General features: G+C 39.4%; 1 protein-coding gene across 1 annotated transcript in view; it reads right to left on the bottom strand.

Moving 5' to 3' along the window:
- The window catches only part of LOC122799215 (myosin phosphatase Rho-interacting protein-like), a 2,938,789-nt gene that overhangs the window by 377,999 nt on the left and 2,540,394 nt on the right, over window positions 1–20,396 (bottom strand). The window contains exon 19 of the mRNA XM_044068133.1: window positions 7,982–8,095. Within this exon, the coding sequence (XP_043924068.1) occupies window positions 7,982–8,095 (114 nt within the window). The remainder of the gene's footprint in view (window positions 1–7,981; window positions 8,096–20,396) is intronic.

Raw genomic sequence — 20,396 nt, 5'->3', positions numbered from 1 at the left:
GAAAGCTGCATCATTAAAAATGTGGAATGATTACCAAACTGGTTATGTACCGATCAATGAGGTGAGAGTGACTGTATGTATTAGTTTGCAGTTAACCTGATTCTGCAAATATTGCTTAGTTTTTTTATGAGATTTTCAAGTCATGGGCAATTTACCTATTTTTAATATTTTGAGAAAAAATATGATTTCTGTCTTTCTTTTCATCTATATGCACTGTGTAGTGATTGATTTAATGATGAAGCTAAATGTTCTTTCATGTGCAAACATTTTTGGCTCTGCTTAATATTTCAAATACACTTTTTAGATGTTTATATTCAGGATCTTGGAAAGGTACAGAAGTAGGAGGTTTGTTTTATTTCTGTAGATAGTAAACTGTCAAAAAGTTAAATGCTGCTTTTAAAGAAAGTGTGTGTGTGAAAATGCCCCAGTTGCAGTGGCTACAGAGAATATGTAACTGGTGGTGGTTAGAGAGCAGGCTTGAATCCTGTACCTTGAGTGCAGGTAACAAGAAATTCCCTAGTCACCACCACTTGTGAAATTTTGCAGATTTTTGCCTAATATTTTATTCTGTTCTGTTCCTCATAACATCTGTGGTTTCTGAATACTTAAATTCTGAGATATTTGATGGTGCAGTGGCAGCATTGTTGCCTCACAGCTGCAGGTTCTCTGGTTTGATCCTTGGCTAGGGTGCCTTCTGTGTTGGGTCTGCATGTCCTCCCTGTATTTGTGTGGGTTTATTTTGATGGTGCAGTGGTAGCATTGTTGCCTCACAGCTAGAGGTTTTCTGGTTTGATTTTTGGCTGGGGGTGCCTTCTGTGTGGAGTCTGCATCTCCTCCATGTGTTTGTGTGGATTTGCTCTGGTGCCCTCCCATGTTACAAAGACATGTGTCTGCAGTATTTCTCCCTGAGCCTCTGCTGAAAATTGTTTTTGTTCCATTAGACTTTCCTGGTTAACAAATGTTAAATATATAAAGTTGACAGGCATTTGAATTTCAGATTTCATATTCTTCAGAAAGTACATAGTAACACAAAACCTTTTATTCTAGCAATGTTCTAAGTTTATAAGATGAATATTTGAAATTTGTCCCTATTTTTAGGACTGTGTTCCCCCATTATTGGCTTCATCCAGGTTTTTTGTACTAAAGTTGAGAGCTATGGCAAGAACTGAATTCAGTGAATATGTTTGAGGGCTGTATTCCCCCATTATTGGGTTTTTCCAGGTGTTTTGTGCTAAGTGGTTGACAGCGATGGTGAGAACTGAATTCACTAAATGATAGCAATTTAAGTTTCAGTTTTCCTCACTTTCACAAAGCAGCTGATTTGGTAGTGGTATGTTGTTCTGACTGTTTTGCACAGGGACCTGGGTTCAAGACTGGGCAGCAAAATGTACGGTGGTAACACAGCATTTTATTCTACCAACTTTCCAAGATTATACAAGCAATTTTGTGTCCCTGGTTTTTGGGCTTTTGTCCCCCCCCCCCAATACATTTTTTCTTTTTCCAGATTTCTTGTGCTGCGAAGTTGAGATCCAGATGAGTATTGAGCAGATTTTACAAGGAGCTGAGAGCTGCAAGGGAAGAGAAGTTTAGTGCTGCTTATGCCGAGTCTGCTTGCATTGTTAATAGCACAAGTTGTGTACTTGCTTTTGATGCAGAAAGCTGTGGGTTCTACTCCCACAAGGGATGGATGCTGCCATACTGAGAATGTCCTCTTTGGCGAAGACGCTACCTAGCAGCAACCTCTTCATTAGTTACAGATCTGTTTAATGTGAAATTATTTAGATGACTTACTTCTGCAGAGATTGTGCATATTTACTGATACTGGTGTATTGTATAAGTTTTAGTAGACTTTTTTATGATGGAAATGTTCTCAATTGGGCAGTTTTGTCATTATTTGTGCATGCATTTTGTTTCATTGTTTACTGGAAAAATGTTTAAAACAATAAATTTAAAACACCCTCATTGTTTACTGGAAAATGTTCAAAACAATAAATTTAAAACACCCTCTAACAACTGTACTGTATTATACAAGGAATATAACTTAATACAATCAGGAAGGTGTATCACACAACACATGTATGTTTTGTGCACAAGGGGCCTATCATTTGAAAACAGCCCAAAGTTAATCTTTGTATTACCTAAATGTATTTTTTTTAAAGTGGATTTCACTGCTGTTTCAATGGCAGAGTTTTAATGCCAAGTCTATTTTCACTGTGAGACTGCACTGCTTTGTTTAGCAGATGTTTTAGTGTTTGCGCTACAAAATAAAACTTTCAAATAACATCCAAATCATCGTAGAAGTAAAGCAATATGCACATTGTAGTGTTTATGGTAAATGGGACGAAATAGCCAAGTAATGGGACATTGGAATGGCTGCAGGGGGTGGCTCCATTCGACCATGATTTTATGAGGGGGAAGGATGGCAAACTCAGACAGCCCCAGCTCAGCTGAACTCAGGGTTGCCACATTTCATATCGGCCAGGTAGGGACGAAAAAAAAAAGCTCTTTAATGCGGAGCAGAGTTCCACATTAAAGAACACTAGATCTACACTAAACACGGAGCTTCTCGTGTTTAATGCGGAACAGAAGAAGCTCCGTGTTTAGCGATTTTTGATTGGCCTGTATGCCAGGTATACGGGCCAATCAAAAAAAAACAAACAAAGCGGAGGCTGGCCGGGATTTAAACCGGCAGGGCGGAACTCGGGATCAGGCTGCTGATCTTGGGACAGTCCCGCCAAAATAGGGACGTCTGGCAACCCTGGCTGAACTATACTGCTCAACTGTCCAGATTTTTACAGAATGAATAGATTTTGGCTTCTTTTTGATTTGTTCCTCATAAAATTTGTGGTTTTCTGGCAAATCATTTAGGAATTAAGGTAATTAAATAATGACAGACATTGAGTTTCAGACTTCATAACCTTCAGAAAAATGCATGCTAAAGCAAGAGCTGTTCTATCAACTAAGTTTATACAAGAGCATTTTTTAGTACTGTTTGTATGTTCCCCCAATATATTTGGCCTTGTCCAGATTTCCTGAGTTAACAGGTTGAGAGGTACGTGCAAATTGCTTTATAGAACTGGGCATATCCAAACCTCTCAACTGTCCCCGATTTTGGCTCAAAATGTTGCTCTCCCTGTAATCCCTCTGCAAAATGTCAATTTTGGAAGAAAACTTGGAGGGTTTACAATTGATAAATAACTGTAATAATCAGAGTTATTGATTACTTTTATTTCAGAAATGCATGTAGATTTGTTTATTTTGTCAGCTGCTCAAGCTAACAGTGCTAATATTAAAAAGTGTCCCTTCATTGACAGGTTCCCAGCTATATTGTGTGGCACATTTTTGGTCCATTTTTCATAAAATTGTGGTTTTCTGGCAAATTAGTGGCAACTCATTAAAGATTGAAGTAAGAAAATAATTACAAACATTTCAGTTTCAGATTTAATACCCTTCAAAAAATTCATACTAATGCAAGACCAACTGTTCTATTAGAAAGTTTATAAGAACAATATTTAGATATTGTTCTTAATTTGGGGCCTGACTTTGTCCAGATTTCTTGCTGAGGTTGAGAGGTATGACAAATGTGTCAGGGCCATCGCAGTCAGCCAGAGACATTTCAAGTTGTGACATACTTGTTGCACCCCACTCCTCCATGTAGTGACTCTGAATGTGTCCAAGCAAGGCAAGGAGCAGTTATGCAGTGTAAGTGTGCAGAGTATCCCCCCCATCCAAGGTAGATGCAAGTACTACAGTGGCTTTTCATCTGTCTTGCTTGAATTTGCAGAATGTTCTGGTTTTCTGTCATATTTTTATACTGTTAATTACGCTTCTTATTATTTAGAAAGTGCCTATTGCTCTATGTTTAAGTAGCAATGATTTCATGATCATCAGGTAAGCTTGTCTGAGATTGTAAGATGCAAGTAAGCTTACTGTTAAAGAATTACCAACATTGAAAACCTTTCTGTTGTTGCCATGCAGAGAATGCTTACATAACTAGATAATGTATAAGCCTTGGGTATTGAAATGCATATGACAGTATTTGTAATAAAGGACAGGATTACAGTATTTTAAGAAGCTCATTACCTTAGTTGGAGCCTTGCCCTCATCTTTGCAGGCTTTACCCATAAACTAAACAGAATGCCAATCTATCATGCCTGGTCCATAACCTGTGCAGTAATCCTTTAAGCAATTTATCTTGAGTTTGTTTCTTGTTTGCTGTTCACTTTTTACTTTGATCATGTTTTCCCAATGAAACAAGTAGATAGTTGTGAGGCAGCAGGTCTTTTTTGGATAAGAAACATTTTTACAAGTGAGGGGTATATCATTGCTACTTTCAGCATGTTACTTGGCACATTTTATAAAGCTGAATATAAATTATAATTAGAACTGCAGTGCAAGGAGAAGTGGTTTGAGATGAGTGCTGCTTGTTTATCTTATACTTGACTTTGACTGGCAATCAAGTAATGTATTTAAAAAGTAATTTATTTTTTCATGCCTCACAACCTTTTTCCCATCTAGATATTAAGTAAGCTGTCATGCAGCCAATGCATTTAAATATTTTTTTTCTTCTACACTTCATTTTATCTTGATTGGACTCTCATAATGATGGTTTGGCACCCAGGGCAGCGTATTTAATTAAAGTTCCAGTTTTTGTGGTTTTGAGCATAGCCCCCTCCCCTTTCCAGTTGGCCACACCCATTCAACTGTCTCCTGCAGCCCCCCTTCGATTTGAAGTCACCAGGCACCACTGGTTTTAGCTTCTTTCTCAGGTCAGTAATGTAAGCTGCAAACGTTTCTCTTGGCCTTTGATCTCTTGTGTAAAACAAATGCCTCTCTAATGCAATATTTGTCTGGGGGCTACACATTTCCCTGAATTTGTGTTTCAAACACTAGGGGTCTTCCCTTGATTCAGCCTGTACAACAATATAATGGTATTCGCCTTCTCCTTCATATATTTCTGGTGCTATTGGTATAGCAAAATGAATACCCTGGTGCATGCATCTTTGTCAGAATAAGCTGTTTGCATACAAATATTGTAATCTTGCTCAAATATTCTTCAATTCTTTGCAATATTCTGATCAAATACAAGTGGCAATGGTTTTCGAAATCTGTCTGCCATGCCAACAAATTACAGTAAAGCACAATGCAACCTAAGCCCACTTTTTACTGTACGAACATGCACACTTGCATATATGCCTGAAATTTATGCCAGTATCTGTAACTATGCCCAATAGCACAATAAGCCTCTGAACAACTGAACTTTGCGAAACAAGTCTCTCAGGCACAAGAATACTCTTGAAATCACTATACTGTAAGAAATCACCTCTTATCAGTGTAAGAAACATTTCAAAATAACTTCACTGTGCGAATAAACTGGGCAGAAAAAGCTCAGAGTAATAAACATTTTGAAGTAATTGCACTCTGCAAATATACAGTAGACAGCACACTGAAACTTTTCTAAAATGGCTGTGCATTGTTAAATAACTCTTTACAGTGCAAGAAATACTCTGTAATGGTGGCATTCTGCGAATAGACACAGCCAGCACAAAAAACCTTTCGAAATGACTGTATTTTGACTGCACTTTATGAAATTGTTGAACTTTGCACACAAATAAACTCTTTGGAATAAATGCACAGTAATACGCACACACTATAAGCACTATTACACACTTTGAGATACTTCATATAACTGTAGTTATGCCCTTAATAGCTTCAATCAATGCTAAACAGTAGTTTATGCCAAAACCTAGCAGTCTGCCAAAAAAACATGCAGTTGCCTTGCTTTATTTATGCTTAATGTGCCCTTTTTGCCCTTATTATTATATTTGTTTTGCTCGTTTTAATCTTTTTTCATGCACATTATACTTTTCTTCTGCTCATTTTACTCTAAACATGCCCGTTTTACATTAAACATGCTCATTTTGCAATTCCAAGGTAATTCCAAACCCTTTATGTGCTTTTCTGATAATCGTTTTATCAAATATCTTAATTTTAAACATTTCTTTTAATTAATAAACCTTTCATGTCTCTTGCTTGTTTAATAAGGCGGTTTGTGCCCTTGTAATGCTCTATTTTATCTTTTTTAATAAATAAATCGTTCATGCAAATTTTCATTACCTTTAGTTAATTTCTGGCCCTTTTACTGTGCCCGGTTCTCTTAGTTTACCATCACTGTTAACTCTTCACCTCATAGTTCTCAAAAGCAGTCTCTGGAATCCCACTTCTGACACCATGTCACTTGTCCAGTCAGGATAAAATAGATATGCATTCGTGGGTTTTGTTCAAGTAGGTTTATTATGTACAAATACATCAGGATTGAGGCTTAATAACTTTAACTTAGATAAACTTGTAAACAAACTAGCTAGCACACTCACACATGGTCACTCTCTGGCTACACTCTGAAAATGGCACTGAAGTTAGCACATGCTTTCCTTGAAACGCTTCTTAAAGATGCAACATGCACTGTTCTATAGATGACTTTCCAATGGATACTGTTATGCATTTCTTGGCATTTAATTTTAGTCCATGGCTCTGACACCAGTTGTTTGTCTATGCCAGCCCTTCCTGGGGAACATTTGTATCAGTGTGGGATTCAATGACAGCTCCTAATTTGCAATCATCTGCAAATTTAGTCAGCCAAAGACCACTGACATTGGCCTTGACTTCAGAGAAGTAAATGCCAAAGAGGAGCGGTCCCAGGACTGATCCCTGGGTGACTCCACTTATGACTGATCTCTTTCTAGAGGTGGACTCTCCAATTCTAACTTCCTGGGTCCTGTTTGTAAGCCAGCTGAGTATCCACTGGGTGACAAATCGGTTTGTATCTAACCTCTTGAGTTTGTCAACAATGCATGAGTGTGGTATTGTGTCAAATACCTTGGCCATGTCAAGGTAGGCAGTGTGAACCATTTTGACCTCATCCATTGCTTTGATGACCTTCTCAAAGAAGTCCTAATGCTTTGCTTAAAACATCTTTTAACAGCTGGGAGTCTACTTATGTCACTGTCAGCAGCTTCTGTTGAAATGCCATCTTCAATGACCCTCTACAGATTCTATACTCTCTCTCTCAACTGACTGCATAATTGTACAACCCTTTACTGTTTCAACTGTCCTTGCAGTATGCAGATTCTATTCATAACCCCTCACCTGCTGCTATGTCAAACATACAGTAGAGAGTCAATTAGGACCTAGGGTAGTTCTGATAAACTGTTCATATAATCAAACACATAACTGAACAGGATAAAAAACTTCTAAAATCTTTTTTTTTCTGCAAGCAGCAATACATTTCTCAACCATTTAGCGATTCCAGTGGACAATAAAGAATATTTTTCACACACGAGCTGGCTACAAGCTCAAAAAACATGCTCATGTGAATATGTATAATGTTTACATACTCAGAATTTTTGATTTTTTCCTACCCAAAAACTCTGGAAGGCTGGGTCGGATAATTGCCATTTCGGATAATCGACTCTCTACTGTAAATCTAAATGCTGTATTATACGTCTAACTTATGAACCATCTGACACTTTTGAACTTTGAGCACACTCCACGTCATACTCAATGTATAATTCAAAAAAGAAAAAATTGAAGTTTCCTTACAGCCTTCTCAGTCTACAAAATAAGCAAAAGGAGGAAATATATAACATTGAATCTCTTCTAAACTTACTAGTTTACATTCCCATGGTTGAAATTTTAACTGCAAAGTGAAGAAGCAAATTCAACTTCTGTCCTTCCATACCTTGTCATTTTAACCACTCTGTAACATAACTTCCTGTGGCTGAAGAATTTACAAACATGATAATTTACAAAATTCTTCTATTGGCAGTATATAAGGGGACGACTTCTCTGACCAGCTAACAAATCTATAATGACCCCTATACAGTCCTGACTTTAGAGATGAGCTATTCTTAGCCTCTCAAGAGGCAGAACAGAAAACCTGTTAAATATCAATAAAATCAGTCTTCTGCATCTCAGATCTTACCTCAAGTTCATAAACATCCTTGCCTTGGGTTGGCGTAGAGCCATCAATTCCACCCTCTCCAGCAACTACTGATCTTAGCCTGGTGATTTCTGCAGCCAGACGATTGTTCAGTTCCTGTAGGATGAAGACATTGGTCATGAATTCCTATAACATTTTCACTTAAAAGAACTACTGAAGTTAAAACATCTGAAATTCACTCAGTAATGATAACACAAGCAGTTATGTCCTCAAGAAAACAATCACTCAACATATTCACACCCACTACAATAAGGACTATTAAAACAACAAGGTATGTAAAGCCAAACGCCAGACTTCCAAAAATTTAAAACCAAGTATTTATTAAATAACTGACAACATAAAACGCTAAACGCTTAATGAATCAGCGTGTTTTTCATCTAATCATACAGACTTCATCAGCTGATTAGTTAGCTTTAGGTACGTTTTACTCTTGCAGGATGTTAGAAGCAAACTACATTAGATTTTCATATTGTGATGGAGGTTCCAAGGGTGTCTTGAGTATTAGGGTTAGGACTCTTTCTTAGTCCATCAACAAGCTTGATCCAGAAAGTTAGGCAAACCTGCTGGAGATCTAAGCTAAATTGTCAAACACACTGTTGAATACTACTTTGAGACTAAAAAGATGAAAAGTACCAAAATTGAGGACCAGTTTGTCAGAACATATACTAAGTGAAATTGTACAGCAGAAAACAGAACCATAACTGACAATTTTAACACTTAAGACCCAAAAAATCTCCAGTGCAAGTGCCAATGTCACCTAAACCCAAATTTAATTTTTTGCAATAAACATTTTTATTAAATAATTACGTATGACATAGGCAATCCTACATTTATATAAATGAAAAACAAACATTGACGCCACTTTAGTTGCAAACATTATACATCACAGACACTAGTGAAACAACTGTAGTTGCAATCATTACCTATAATCTATCCAGTCATTGTCAGTTAAGCATTATATGGCTCATTCAAATTCTGCTTCTTAAACCTTGTTCCTTCTCTGCATATATTGTTCCCACAAGTCCCAATTTTTCCTATGTAGTTTGCTCTGTCCCTTTTCCAAAGATCCCAGTTCCAGTTGTTTTATCTCTGTTACGATATTCACTATTTCTAGTCAAAATGGACTAGACTTTGATTTCCATTTTTTTAGTAATTGCTTTTTTGGCAGTCACCATAAGACAGGACTCCACAAGGTTTTACTATGTTTAGGCAATTCCAATTCTGTATCATAGCCGAAAAAAATCATCTCCACAGTCAATCCAATCTGCTCACCCAGCATCTCCAACAGAGCAATCTGCAGGGAATCCCTAAAGTCTGACAGCTCATAACACTCCCAAAAATATGTTCCCAGCCACCTCATTCTTGCCCATCACACCTCCAACATTTGCTATCCACCTGAGGAAAATTTCTTTGGAGTCTACTTGGGATATAAAAATACCTATCTAAACATTTCCAGGCAACGATCCCAAATCTTCTAGACTTTGTTGCATATTTGGAAGATGTACATATACCCCCCATTGTCTCTTTGTGAACTGCTTACCCAATCACTTTTCCCAGTCCAAAATTCTTCTGATTGATTCTTATAATTATCATGTAATATTTTATATGCTTTACTAATTATTCCTTTTTTAATGGCAGTTTCTGTTCTAAATTCTATTAAAACCTCTATCAGTGCTGATCTTTCATTTAGGAACCCCCTATTTCTTTCTATTTGCCTATACTCTGATATCAAACCTTGATAGGGAAGGCAATCTCTAACCTGCAGTCCAAATAAATTACAGGCCTCTTCCCATTCTATTACCTTTTCTTTTCTAGTTATTTGCTCCCAATAACTTGGTTCCTTTGCCAGTTTTCTCCAATAAATTCTGGCCCCCTCTTGCCTATTATCTGTATCCCTAACCACAGTCAGCCACATCAGCAGAATTTCTTTTCTACATTCTCGTGCTGGTTTAGTTCTTAGAATACTGCCTGCTATTTTATGAATATAATACTCTATGATTTTTCCTGTTCTCCTTAAGAGTCTGTATCCAAAATCCCAATCTCTCCTTAATTATTCAGCTTCTCCCCTGTATCATCATTCCTTTCCACTGTGAAAGAATAAAGATGTTTCTAACAAATTTTACTGCTCCCAGATGAGTAAATGTGGTATATGTAGGTTCTGCAGATTCATACAAAAGGGTCCATATGTAACCATTGAAGGTCACGGTAGGACAATACAATGTCCAGGATGGGCTAACTGCAATACTAAAATGGTGGTATACATTGCTGTGTGTGGTACGTGTCCTGCATTCTATGTAGGAAAAACCACCCATAGGTTATGGGATAGAATGGCAGAACATTTTACAGATATAAGAAATAAAAAAAACACTAATGCATTATACTGTCACAGTGAAATATGTGACAATTTTAATACATTTTTCTTTTTTGTTATTGACAGGGTTAAACACGATGGGGGGGGGGCGATGAGAAAACTATACTTGAGGTTAGGGGGAGACTATGGCAACTAAGACTAAATGCAACAGTGTTCCCCAGGCATTAATGAGAACTGTTCCATGGCCAGTATATTGAAGCTAAGGGCAACACTGATTTGATATAGTTTTTATATGTATTGTTATTATTCATTATTTCATTATTTATGGTGTTTCTATGTATTGTATTTTAATGATGTCACATTACTAGCCTTTACAACTGGTTAAGTTTTATAAGTTTGAAAGTAGGCAGTCTGCATTATGTTTCTTTAAAATGACTGTTTTTAATTGCTTAGTTCTGATTGGTGTCTTGCTACTATATTAACTAGACAATGTCAAGAACAATGACTCTGATGGTGCTTGTATGAAACAGGCAAAAGTGCTAAGTCTTGTTGGGAACTGTGTTTTACTAAACATACATTTCGCTTGGAATTTGACGCGGTGGTGACTTTTTTATTTTGGACACTATTTCACCTTGTGTGAATTCCTGTGGTTCTGGATCCCATAGATCTTTACCCTCTTTAGGTATTTCCATTACCACCACCTTCTTCCAGGATGCTGGTACTTCTCTTAAAATACAGTTACACAAAACCTTCCAAATCTTTATCAGCTTTTTCCCTCCTAGCTTCCAAACTTCTACAGGAATACCATCTACTCCTGGCGACTTTCATGTTGATTGGTTATACACAGCCATTTTTACCTCATCTCTTCTTATCCTGGTAGTAATTGAGCCTCATCTATCTCTTTACTAGTTCTTTCAGCTTTTCCCGGTTAGGGGCACCACCGCTCATGATTGGCAGTGGAGTTTTACGGTATCGAGTTGCCAGCCCGGCGCCCAACCTTCCAGTGAAGGCACACACTCACTCACACCTAGGGCCAATTTGGAGTGTCCAATCCACCTACAGCATGTCTTTGGGATGTGGGAGGAAACCGGAGCACCCGGAGGAATCCCACACGACCACAAGGAGGACATGCAGACTCTGCACAGAAGGCACCCCAGCCGAGGATCGAACCGGAGAACCTCTTGCTGTGAGGCGACAATGTTAACCACTGCACCATCGTGGCTGCCCTGAGCCTCATCTACCTCTAACCTTTGCATATTTAATTCTTCCATAAACTTTTCCATTTGTACCTTTTCTTGATTTCCATATTTCTCTGCTTTATACAAACTTTCATAAAATTTATGAAATATTTCTACAGGATCTCTTATCATCTTCCTTGTTATAGGTTCCTACGCTTGGTGACAGCCCTTTCCACTTTCTGTTGCCTGAGTTGTGCTAAAAGTTTTTGTGCTCTACAGTTATCATCAAAAAACAGACCCTTAACAGCAATCTTTCTAAACTTGTGCATAATATCGAGGTAATCCCTTAGTTTCTGTTTAGCATTCTGCAGTTGCTCCTTTTCTTGTTTAGAGCGATTCCCGTTTACTCTGCAATACTTTAACACATGCCAGTCCCTCTAAATAATTCTTACTTCATAACAACATCTCCCTTTCCTTTATTGCCACCCTAGTTTTAAACTCTACTTTAATTTTATCCCACTCCCTAGCTATATTTTCAGAAGAAAATTCTATCTTCTCTAGTAACACCTGAATTAATTTCAAAACCTATGCCTTAAATTCCTCTCTTTTCAACCAATAGGTGGGGAAAGTGCCAGTGTCTGAGTTTTATTTCATTACCTTGTGTTTTTATTTTAGTTATTATTGGCGCATGATCTGAAATGGTTATTGGGTGCATTTCAAGGCCTTCAATTAAATGCACATGTTCCTGTGAGATATAAATCCTATCTAGCTTAGCCCAGTTTTTGTATCTTGGTGAATGATTTATAAATTCACTCCAAACTCTTAGCAGTGAATTCACATCTTCCATGCCAAACATTTTCATAAATTTCTTCAAAAATCTACCCTCCTTTGTTATATTTTCTCTTCTAGGCCCCCCCAAGACACATCTTCATTGCTGCAAACCAAATTAGTCTCCACCTATAAAGTAATATTCCTTGCTGAAAGTTGATTATTTCTCCCAGAATTTTCTTAAGCTCCACTATAGCAGCTACAGGTGGAATGTAAATGCATGCCAGTGTAATCCTCCTCTCCAGCCAGTAGCCCATTAGTACTATACGTCTTCCATTATTATCTTTGTTTCCCTCTTCTGTAACTAGAGGACCTCCTCTTGCAATTAATATAAGTACTCCTCTTTTCCTTTCCCTCAGATATTCTGCTGAATAACCATCCTGAAAACCTTTCTTTACCAAATTCACATGTTCAGTTCTTTCCAGGTGTGTCTCCTGTAACATAGCTATTTGCACTCTACATTTTTTAATATAGATCACTACTCTTTCTTAATTTATATTTGTCTGCAAGACCATTCAGATTGAAAGACATTACAGATGGCATAAATTTCTTGTACAATTAATACCACCTTTTATGTATAACTGCTTTTTTGTTAAATGTCTAGTTCCAACTTTTATGTTACATGGGGTCTAGATTAGAAGACCGAATGCATCTTGGTCGAACTTAAAAGGCTGAAAACACAAAATATCGAAGCGGCTGTAAAGCAAATTCTTTCCCTGGGAAAGAATTTGCTTGGCCGCTTCGGTACTTTGCCGTTTTCGGCACTGTAGTGCGGTCTTGGAGTTGGTATATTTAAGTAGGGGGTGGGGGCAAAGCCCCCCACTTAATGTAATGTTTGAAACTGATTTATTTATTTTTGTTGGATCAGCGATTTTTTTTTTCCCTTGGGAAAAAAATCGCTGTTCTGACACTTAGACATTATAAGCTTTCGCTTACATAGGGTCGATCAATTACCGTTCGCTTTTTTAAGCATTCGGAGATTTAATATAGACCCATTACATGCATATACTGTTTGGCAGGTTGGTCTTTTATACAGCTGTTTCTTGCCTTATCCATTTGCTGCTATGCTGTGTCTTGCATAACTTTTTTTGAAAGCCCTCAAACAGAACAAACAACCCCCTCCAAACCCCCCAAAACCTATTAAATTTATAACACACAAAACTATGTACATCTTCAAATATTTAAGTATTTGCTTCCTAATAAGAAAGAACAGTTGTGCACACTTACCATAAATGTAGATGCTCGAGTGTATTCAGTGTTTCAGTCCTAACAATTGGGTTATCCGGCTCCCGGTAGCCCTCAGTCAGCCCGAATACCAGAGTCCTCGGTATATGTCGTCGGCTGTAAACATGACGTCAGAACGTCAGGTATAAAGGGAGGCAGCCATCGCCATTTCCTCAGCTTTTCCTTGCCTTAACTGTCAGAAGCCCCCAAAAGAAGGCTAGACCAGGAAGAAACATCCTGGAAACATACCATCCAAAAAATTTTAGATCTAGTTTGTGCCTCAGGGAAAAAGGGGGAATGGAGGGTGGGAAACCAGGACTACAACAGTGAATACACTCGAATATCTACATTTATGGTAAGTGTACACAACTGTACTATGTTCTTCATGTTTCACTGTTGCAGTCCTAACAATTGGGTTGATTCCCAAAGCCCAGGAAAAAACAAAGGGAGGAGGAATAACCACAGATTAAGGGTTGGTAAGGAGGCCCTGCTAAACAGCAGTAGCAAAACCAACCCTCTATTTAGAAAACAAAGGTAGACTGTAATGCTTTGTGAAAGTATGGACAGAAAACCAAGTAGCTGCTTCTATAATGTCCTTAGTAGGCACACCTCTCAAAAAAGATGTAGAGGTAGAAGCTGCTCTAGTAGAATGGGTCCTAATAGTCTGAGGAGGAAGCTTTCCATGCTGTAGGTAACAAAACTGAATACAATGAGCAATCCATATGGAAATGGTTTGCTTAGAAATAGCTTTACCTAGACTAAACTAAGCAGCAACTGATCAGACTTCCGAAAGGGTTTAGTCCTGTCTAAATAAAATCTCAACTGTCGATGAACATCAATAGAGTGCAGAATCCTTTCCCCTTTATTCTGGGGATTACTGAAGAAGGTAGGCAGGTGAATAGACTGGTTAAGAGTCAAACTAGAAACCACCTTGGGCATAAAGGAGGGATTAGGCTCAGAGCAACCCATTCTGAATGAAAAATAATGAAAGGTTCCACTGCCGTTACGGCTTGCAGCTCAGAAACCCTTCTGGCTGAAGTAATAGCCAAGAGAAAAGCAGTCTTCCAGGAGAGAATCTTTAAATATGCAGAGGCAGCTGGTTCAAAAGGAGGCAGAGTAAGTTTCTTCAGGACAAAATTAAGATCCCAAGCAGGAGTAGGAGCTCTTCTGGGAGGTCTAAGACTGCAAGCTCCCCTGAGGAACTGCTTCATCAAGGGGGTGAGAAAAATGGGTTGTTCAAAAGAACAATGAGCAGAAATTGCAGAAGCATGAATCCTGATAGAAGAAAAAGAAAGGCCACCATTAAGCAAGCCTGCCAGATAATCAAAAATGAGGGAAAGAGAGGGATGAGAATAGTCCTTCCCTTTAGCCTGGATCCAAGAGCAAAATATTTTCCATTTATCTGCATAAGACTTCCTGGTGCTAGGCCCCCTGGCCTCATGAAGAACCTCAATCACCTGTTGTGAAAGGTTTAAATTATTAGCCAGGCTGTTAAATGCAGAGTTTGTAAATGAGGATGAAGAAACTTTCCCCTCTCCTGAACCAAAAGATCTGGTATCAGGGGAAGATGACAAGGCAGAGCCTGGGAAAGGCTGCGAAGAAGTGGATATCAATGGTGCCCGGGCCTGTCTGGTGCTATGAGAATAGCCTTTGTTTTTTTTGTCCCTTATCTTTAGCAGCACTCTGGGAAGAAGAGGAAGAGGAGGGAATGCATAAATCAAAAGTTGTGTCCATTGGAAGGACAAAGCGTCCACTCTCCAAGCTTTGTTGTGATACTCCCTGGTGCAGAAGGTTGGAAGGTGATGGTTGGCTGAAGAGGAGAAAAGATCCACTTGTGTAGTGCCTGCCCCAATGCTGAATGAGGCGATGGAAGATGATCTTGTTGAGTTGCCACTCATGAGGATCCAGAACTTGTCTGCTCAATTGGTCTGCCAAGGAGTTTAGCCTCCCTGGAAAAAACTGTGCTATTAGATGTATGCCCATGGAAGCTGCTATGGACCATAGTCTCATGCTTTGTCTGCACAGGGGGTATGAGTGAGTTCCCCCCTGCTTGTTGATGTACCACATGACTGTGGTATGGTCTGTTCTGATCAAGAGAGTCCCAGGGTAGAGTAGGTCCTTGAAAGCCAGCAATGCCTGCTGCACTGCCAATAATTCCTTTAAGTTTATGTGCAGATGAAGCTGTTGAGTGTTCCAAGTCCCCTATATGCACCTGCCCTCCAGATGTGTTCCCCATGCATAATCTGAGGCGTCTGTGGTGAGAGTCTGGCTGGCAGGAGGTGGGCGAAAAGGCAGCCCCTTGTTCTGAGAACAGGCTGTCGCCCACCAAAGAAACTCCAGTTGTAGACAGAGAATCATAGGAAGAATCAAGTCTAAGTCCTATGCGTGCTGACACCAAAGGGTTTTGAGGTACCATTGGCATTTTCTCATCTGCAACCTTGCATATGGGATCATCAGAATGCATGAAGCCATGAACCAGAGAACTTGCAGGAATTGCCTTGCAGAGAGCTGGGTCATGCTTGCCAAGTTCTTGAAGTAAGTCGAAAGATCTTGTTTCTCTTGAGGGAGGAATACCATCTGGGTGGCTGTATTCAGACTCGCTCTCAGGAAAACAATCTCCCTTGTAGGAACCAATTTTGACTTCTTTTCGTTGAGTGTGTAACCCAAAGAAGTGAGAATGTTTTTCATGAAGTCCAAATCCTTTTTTAGTTGTTCTGGGGAATTTACTTGAATGAGACAGCCATCCAGGTGTGGATAAATTTGAATGTTTCTCTGCCTGCAAAAAGCAATGACTGGCACCAGGCACTTCGTGAAAACTCAGGAAGCAGTAGATAAGCCAAAGGGCAATGCAGAGAATTGGAAGTGTTGCTTTCCAGCCCTGAAATAAAGGAACTGCCTGCAACTTTCCCTTATAGGGATGTGCAGATAAGCCTCTTTGAGATCCAAGGTTACCAGCCATAAATCCTTGCCCAGCATTGGCACTGTTGAAGAGTGAGCATCTTGAATTTGGGAATCACCAGAAAGTGTTTAGAATAGGCAAATCCAGAATAGGGCACCAGGTTCCCCCTTTTTTGAGCACCAGAAAAAACCTTGAATAAAAACCTAGGCTTGCCTGAATTGCAGGAACTGGCTCTATAACCCCCAGAGTCAGTAGAGAACATATTTGGTGTTCTGCCTCTGCCCTGTGAATTTTGGGTATGTCTGGGTACACTTGTAGAACAGGGAAGGTGTGAAAATAAAACTTGTTACCTTGGTTTATTATAATGAGCACCCATTTGTCATCTGTGATAGTAGACCATACCTCTGCAAACCTGGATAACCTTCCCCCCAAAGGAAACCCTGGGTCCGCAGAGCAGAGGTAGGCACAAGAAGGCCGGAGTCATTGAGAATGCTTGCTTTGGGAAGCTGGCTTAGAACTCCCCGATTTGGAAGAAGGAGGATGTCATTGTTTAGCCTTTTGAGGTGCAGAAGCCTGCCCTCTGGAAGATCTGAAACCCCTAAGCCTAGAACGACCTTGCTTGCAAGGATCAGGAAAAGACCAATTCTTGGAAGGGTAATGCCTACTAAACCGAAGAGGCTGAACCTGAAAGAAATCCTTAACAGCTTGCATAGATTTTGCCTTATCCTCCAACTTCTTCAGTACCTCTTCAGCCTTGCTGCCAAAAAGAGTGTCTTTGCGCAAAGGCACATCCAGCAATTTAGATTTAACAGTTTCAGAAAGAGGCTGCTCCCTAAACCAAGCATGCCTTCTAATAACAGAACCAGTGGCTGCTGCTCTGCAGGAAGTCTACAAAGTGTCACAACTACAATGTAGGGAATGCTTAGTGAGAAGAGTAGCAGAATTTAGTAAATCCTGTAAGTCTTTGTTCTCCGACAGAGCGGGAACATCTCCAAGTTTAGCCTTAATAACCTCCAAAGTACGATGCTGATACTTAAGCATGTGAAAAAGACAATTCACAGATCTAATGGCAAGAGTTGCAGAGCTGTAGACTTTTTTTACCTCACCTGTCCAAGGCCCTAGATTCCTTATCCAAAGGGACAGGGTTTTTAGCAATAGTAGCTTTAACACCCTTGGAGCCTTGAGAAATAATCTCTGGATCAGCAGTTGGATTTCTGAAAAGGAACTGATGAGAATCAGGAACCCTATAATATCTATCAGGTTTTCTGGGGGCAGGGGGAACAAATTTTCCATGAAAACATCATCCACAATTTCCAAAACTGGAGGTACAGACAGAGGCTTATACTGTGGCAACTCCAAAAATTCCCTCATTCTTTTCTTAGACTGAAGAAAATCTTGACTTTCCCATTTAAAATGCTCCCTAAGAGTATTCAAAGTATCCTCAAAGGAAAAATCTTCTGGAGGGGAGGCAGAAGGGATAGAGTCTTCAGCATCAGAATCCTCAAAGCCAGAAAAAAGTTGAGAGTTTCCTTCTTCATCAGGAGAGGTACTGGAAACCTCAGAGTCTGAGACAGACAAAATGTCAGGAGACAATTCCCTACTCCTCTTGGAAGGGGGAGGGTGAGAGCCCCTAATAAGGGAAAGAAGATCACTAGCCATCTTTACCAACTGGGACTGAGGCAAAGGAGGGGAGGCCGACACCTGCTTATGAGTAGATTTGCGGCTGGAAGGTTTGCTGGTAAACCAGAGGGACTCGGGAGGCCTAGCATCTGCTAGGTAGACGGCCTGGCTCTGGTCTCATGTTGAAGAGAAGGGTCGTCCAGAAGCCGGTGCCTGCATAGCGGCTCCGGACCCATCTGAGGCAGTGACAGGCAGTGGATCTGAAGACGAAATAGCAGCCTGCGGCATGGAGAACTCTGAAAATGTCTCAGCAGAGGCCTGCGGCTGAAAATCTGCAGAGTGCAGGGGCTGCGAAAGTACCTCACTGACTACCGCTGGGCTGACTACCAATTTCATAGGTGCGTCGTTAGATTTAACCCTAGGCCTGTCGTAGTCTTTGTCTTTACGTTTCCTACGTACATCTGAAGTCAGGAGACCAGAAGAAGCTATACCGACGAACCTAGGCCAGACTCTGAAATGCTTATACAAAATTTTAGCTCTACGGTGTATGCTACACGGGTTGAAGGAAACACAGAGATCACAATATGGGATGTGCTCAAGGCCCAAACAAGTTATACAACAGGAATGAAAATCACGGTGTGGAATCTGTTTTCCGCAGGCAAGACAAGTTATTAACTTTATCTGACATTCGTTAAAGCAAGAAAAGAGGGTCCCCAAAGGGGTACTTATCTGACAGCATCTTCAACTTAGTAGTCGGAATGCAAAAAAAAGGTAAACAGCTGACCGGCACTAGTGCGAATTGCATCTGCTTTGGGCTCCGCAGCAAGAAAGACTGAGGAAATGGCGTCAGCTGCCTCCCTTTATACCTGACGTTCTGACGTCAGATTTACAGCTGACGGCAGCCGACATCATATACAGAGGACTCTGGTATTCGGGCCGACTGAGGGCTACTGGGAGCCAGATAACCCAATTGTTAGGACGGCAACAGTGAAGCATGAAAAACATCAAAAGTTATAAGTTGATAGCCAAACAAACAAGCTAGAATTAACCAAAAAGAAAGGTTAGTCATGCTAAGATGCAAGTAGCAGCCTGTGCTATTATTAAGTGTTATTTGATTATGTCTATCTTTATAGCTCTCCCAGCTGAGAAAACACTTGAATACTTTCAGTAAACACTTTCTCCAAGCCATTTCCCTTTATCAAATTGTCTTCTAGTGACATGCAAACCAGATACAAAACTGCCAAGGGTACCTTGTTTATTAGAAAAAAAGCCTTACAATATTCAATATTCTGTTTCATTTACATGCTTTGTACTAAACCTTTACTGGATAAAGCCTAGGGTCTTAACCCAGTCATTTCCCTATGCAAGCATGGGAAAAAATGCACAGATTTTTCTTTTGTCATACTCTCTTAACCAGACCCTCCCTCCCTCTTTTTTCATTGCAGTGCCTACCTTTCTTAAAACTAAACAAAGAAAAAGACAGAAGGGAGAAAAAAAAAAAAAAAAAACATAAGTACTGGTTTATAACAATATCCCCACTGCATTTAAAAAAAAAAAACTGAGAAAACTTTAATTCAAGTCTAATTGGTTTTGTCCTACCTTTAAAGCTCTCACAGCTGGGAAAAACCCTGATTGTTTTCAGAGAACATTTTGCCCTAGCCAATTTCTCTGTTTTTTTTTTCCTCCGCCAATCCCCTTCCACCAGACTGTCTCCAGTTTCTCGTTATCAGATTGTCTCCATGGAGACATGAGAACCAGACAGCCAGTTTCTCTTTATCAGATTTTCATGGAAACAGGAAGACCAGCTGCAGAACTACTACTAAATATACATGCATTTGCTTGAAAAAAGCCTCATAATCAATATTCTTTTTCATGTATTTGCTCTCTCTTAAAATTAAGCAATCTAAGGTCCTTAATTATGTCGTTTCCCCATGCAAGAAAGAAAAAAAGCAAATTAATTTTAACTTTGTCATGCCTTTTTAACATGGCTCTTTTTTATCATTGCATTGCCTATATTCTTCAAAACTGTACAAGAAGAGAGAGAGAGAGAAAAAAGGGGAGAAAAAAGAAAAACAACACCTGTTTACAATCCCCATTACACTTAAAAATAGCATGCAAAGAAAAACTATGCACCACAAATACAGTGCTATTAAGAAAATAAAAAAAGCATGCAAAGAAAAACTCTGCACCACAAATATAGTACTTTTAAGGAAACAAAATGTTTTTTTACTTACAGTTAGCTTTCTCCCCTCTCTCCACCTCCCTAAAGCATTTTTACGAATATTAATGACAAAGTAGGGCATATACTAGAGTCCCCAAAAATCCCACAAATTTTGA

Source organism: Protopterus annectens, chromosome 4.part0, assembly GCF_019279795.1.
Source record: "Protopterus annectens isolate FY-2018-M chromosome 4.part0, PAN1.0, whole genome shotgun sequence".
Lineage (NCBI taxonomy): Eukaryota > Metazoa > Chordata > Ceratodontiformes > Protopteridae > Protopterus > Protopterus annectens.
Note: the sequence above shows the minus strand (reverse complement) of the source record. Positions and strands in the feature narration are given on the sequence as shown.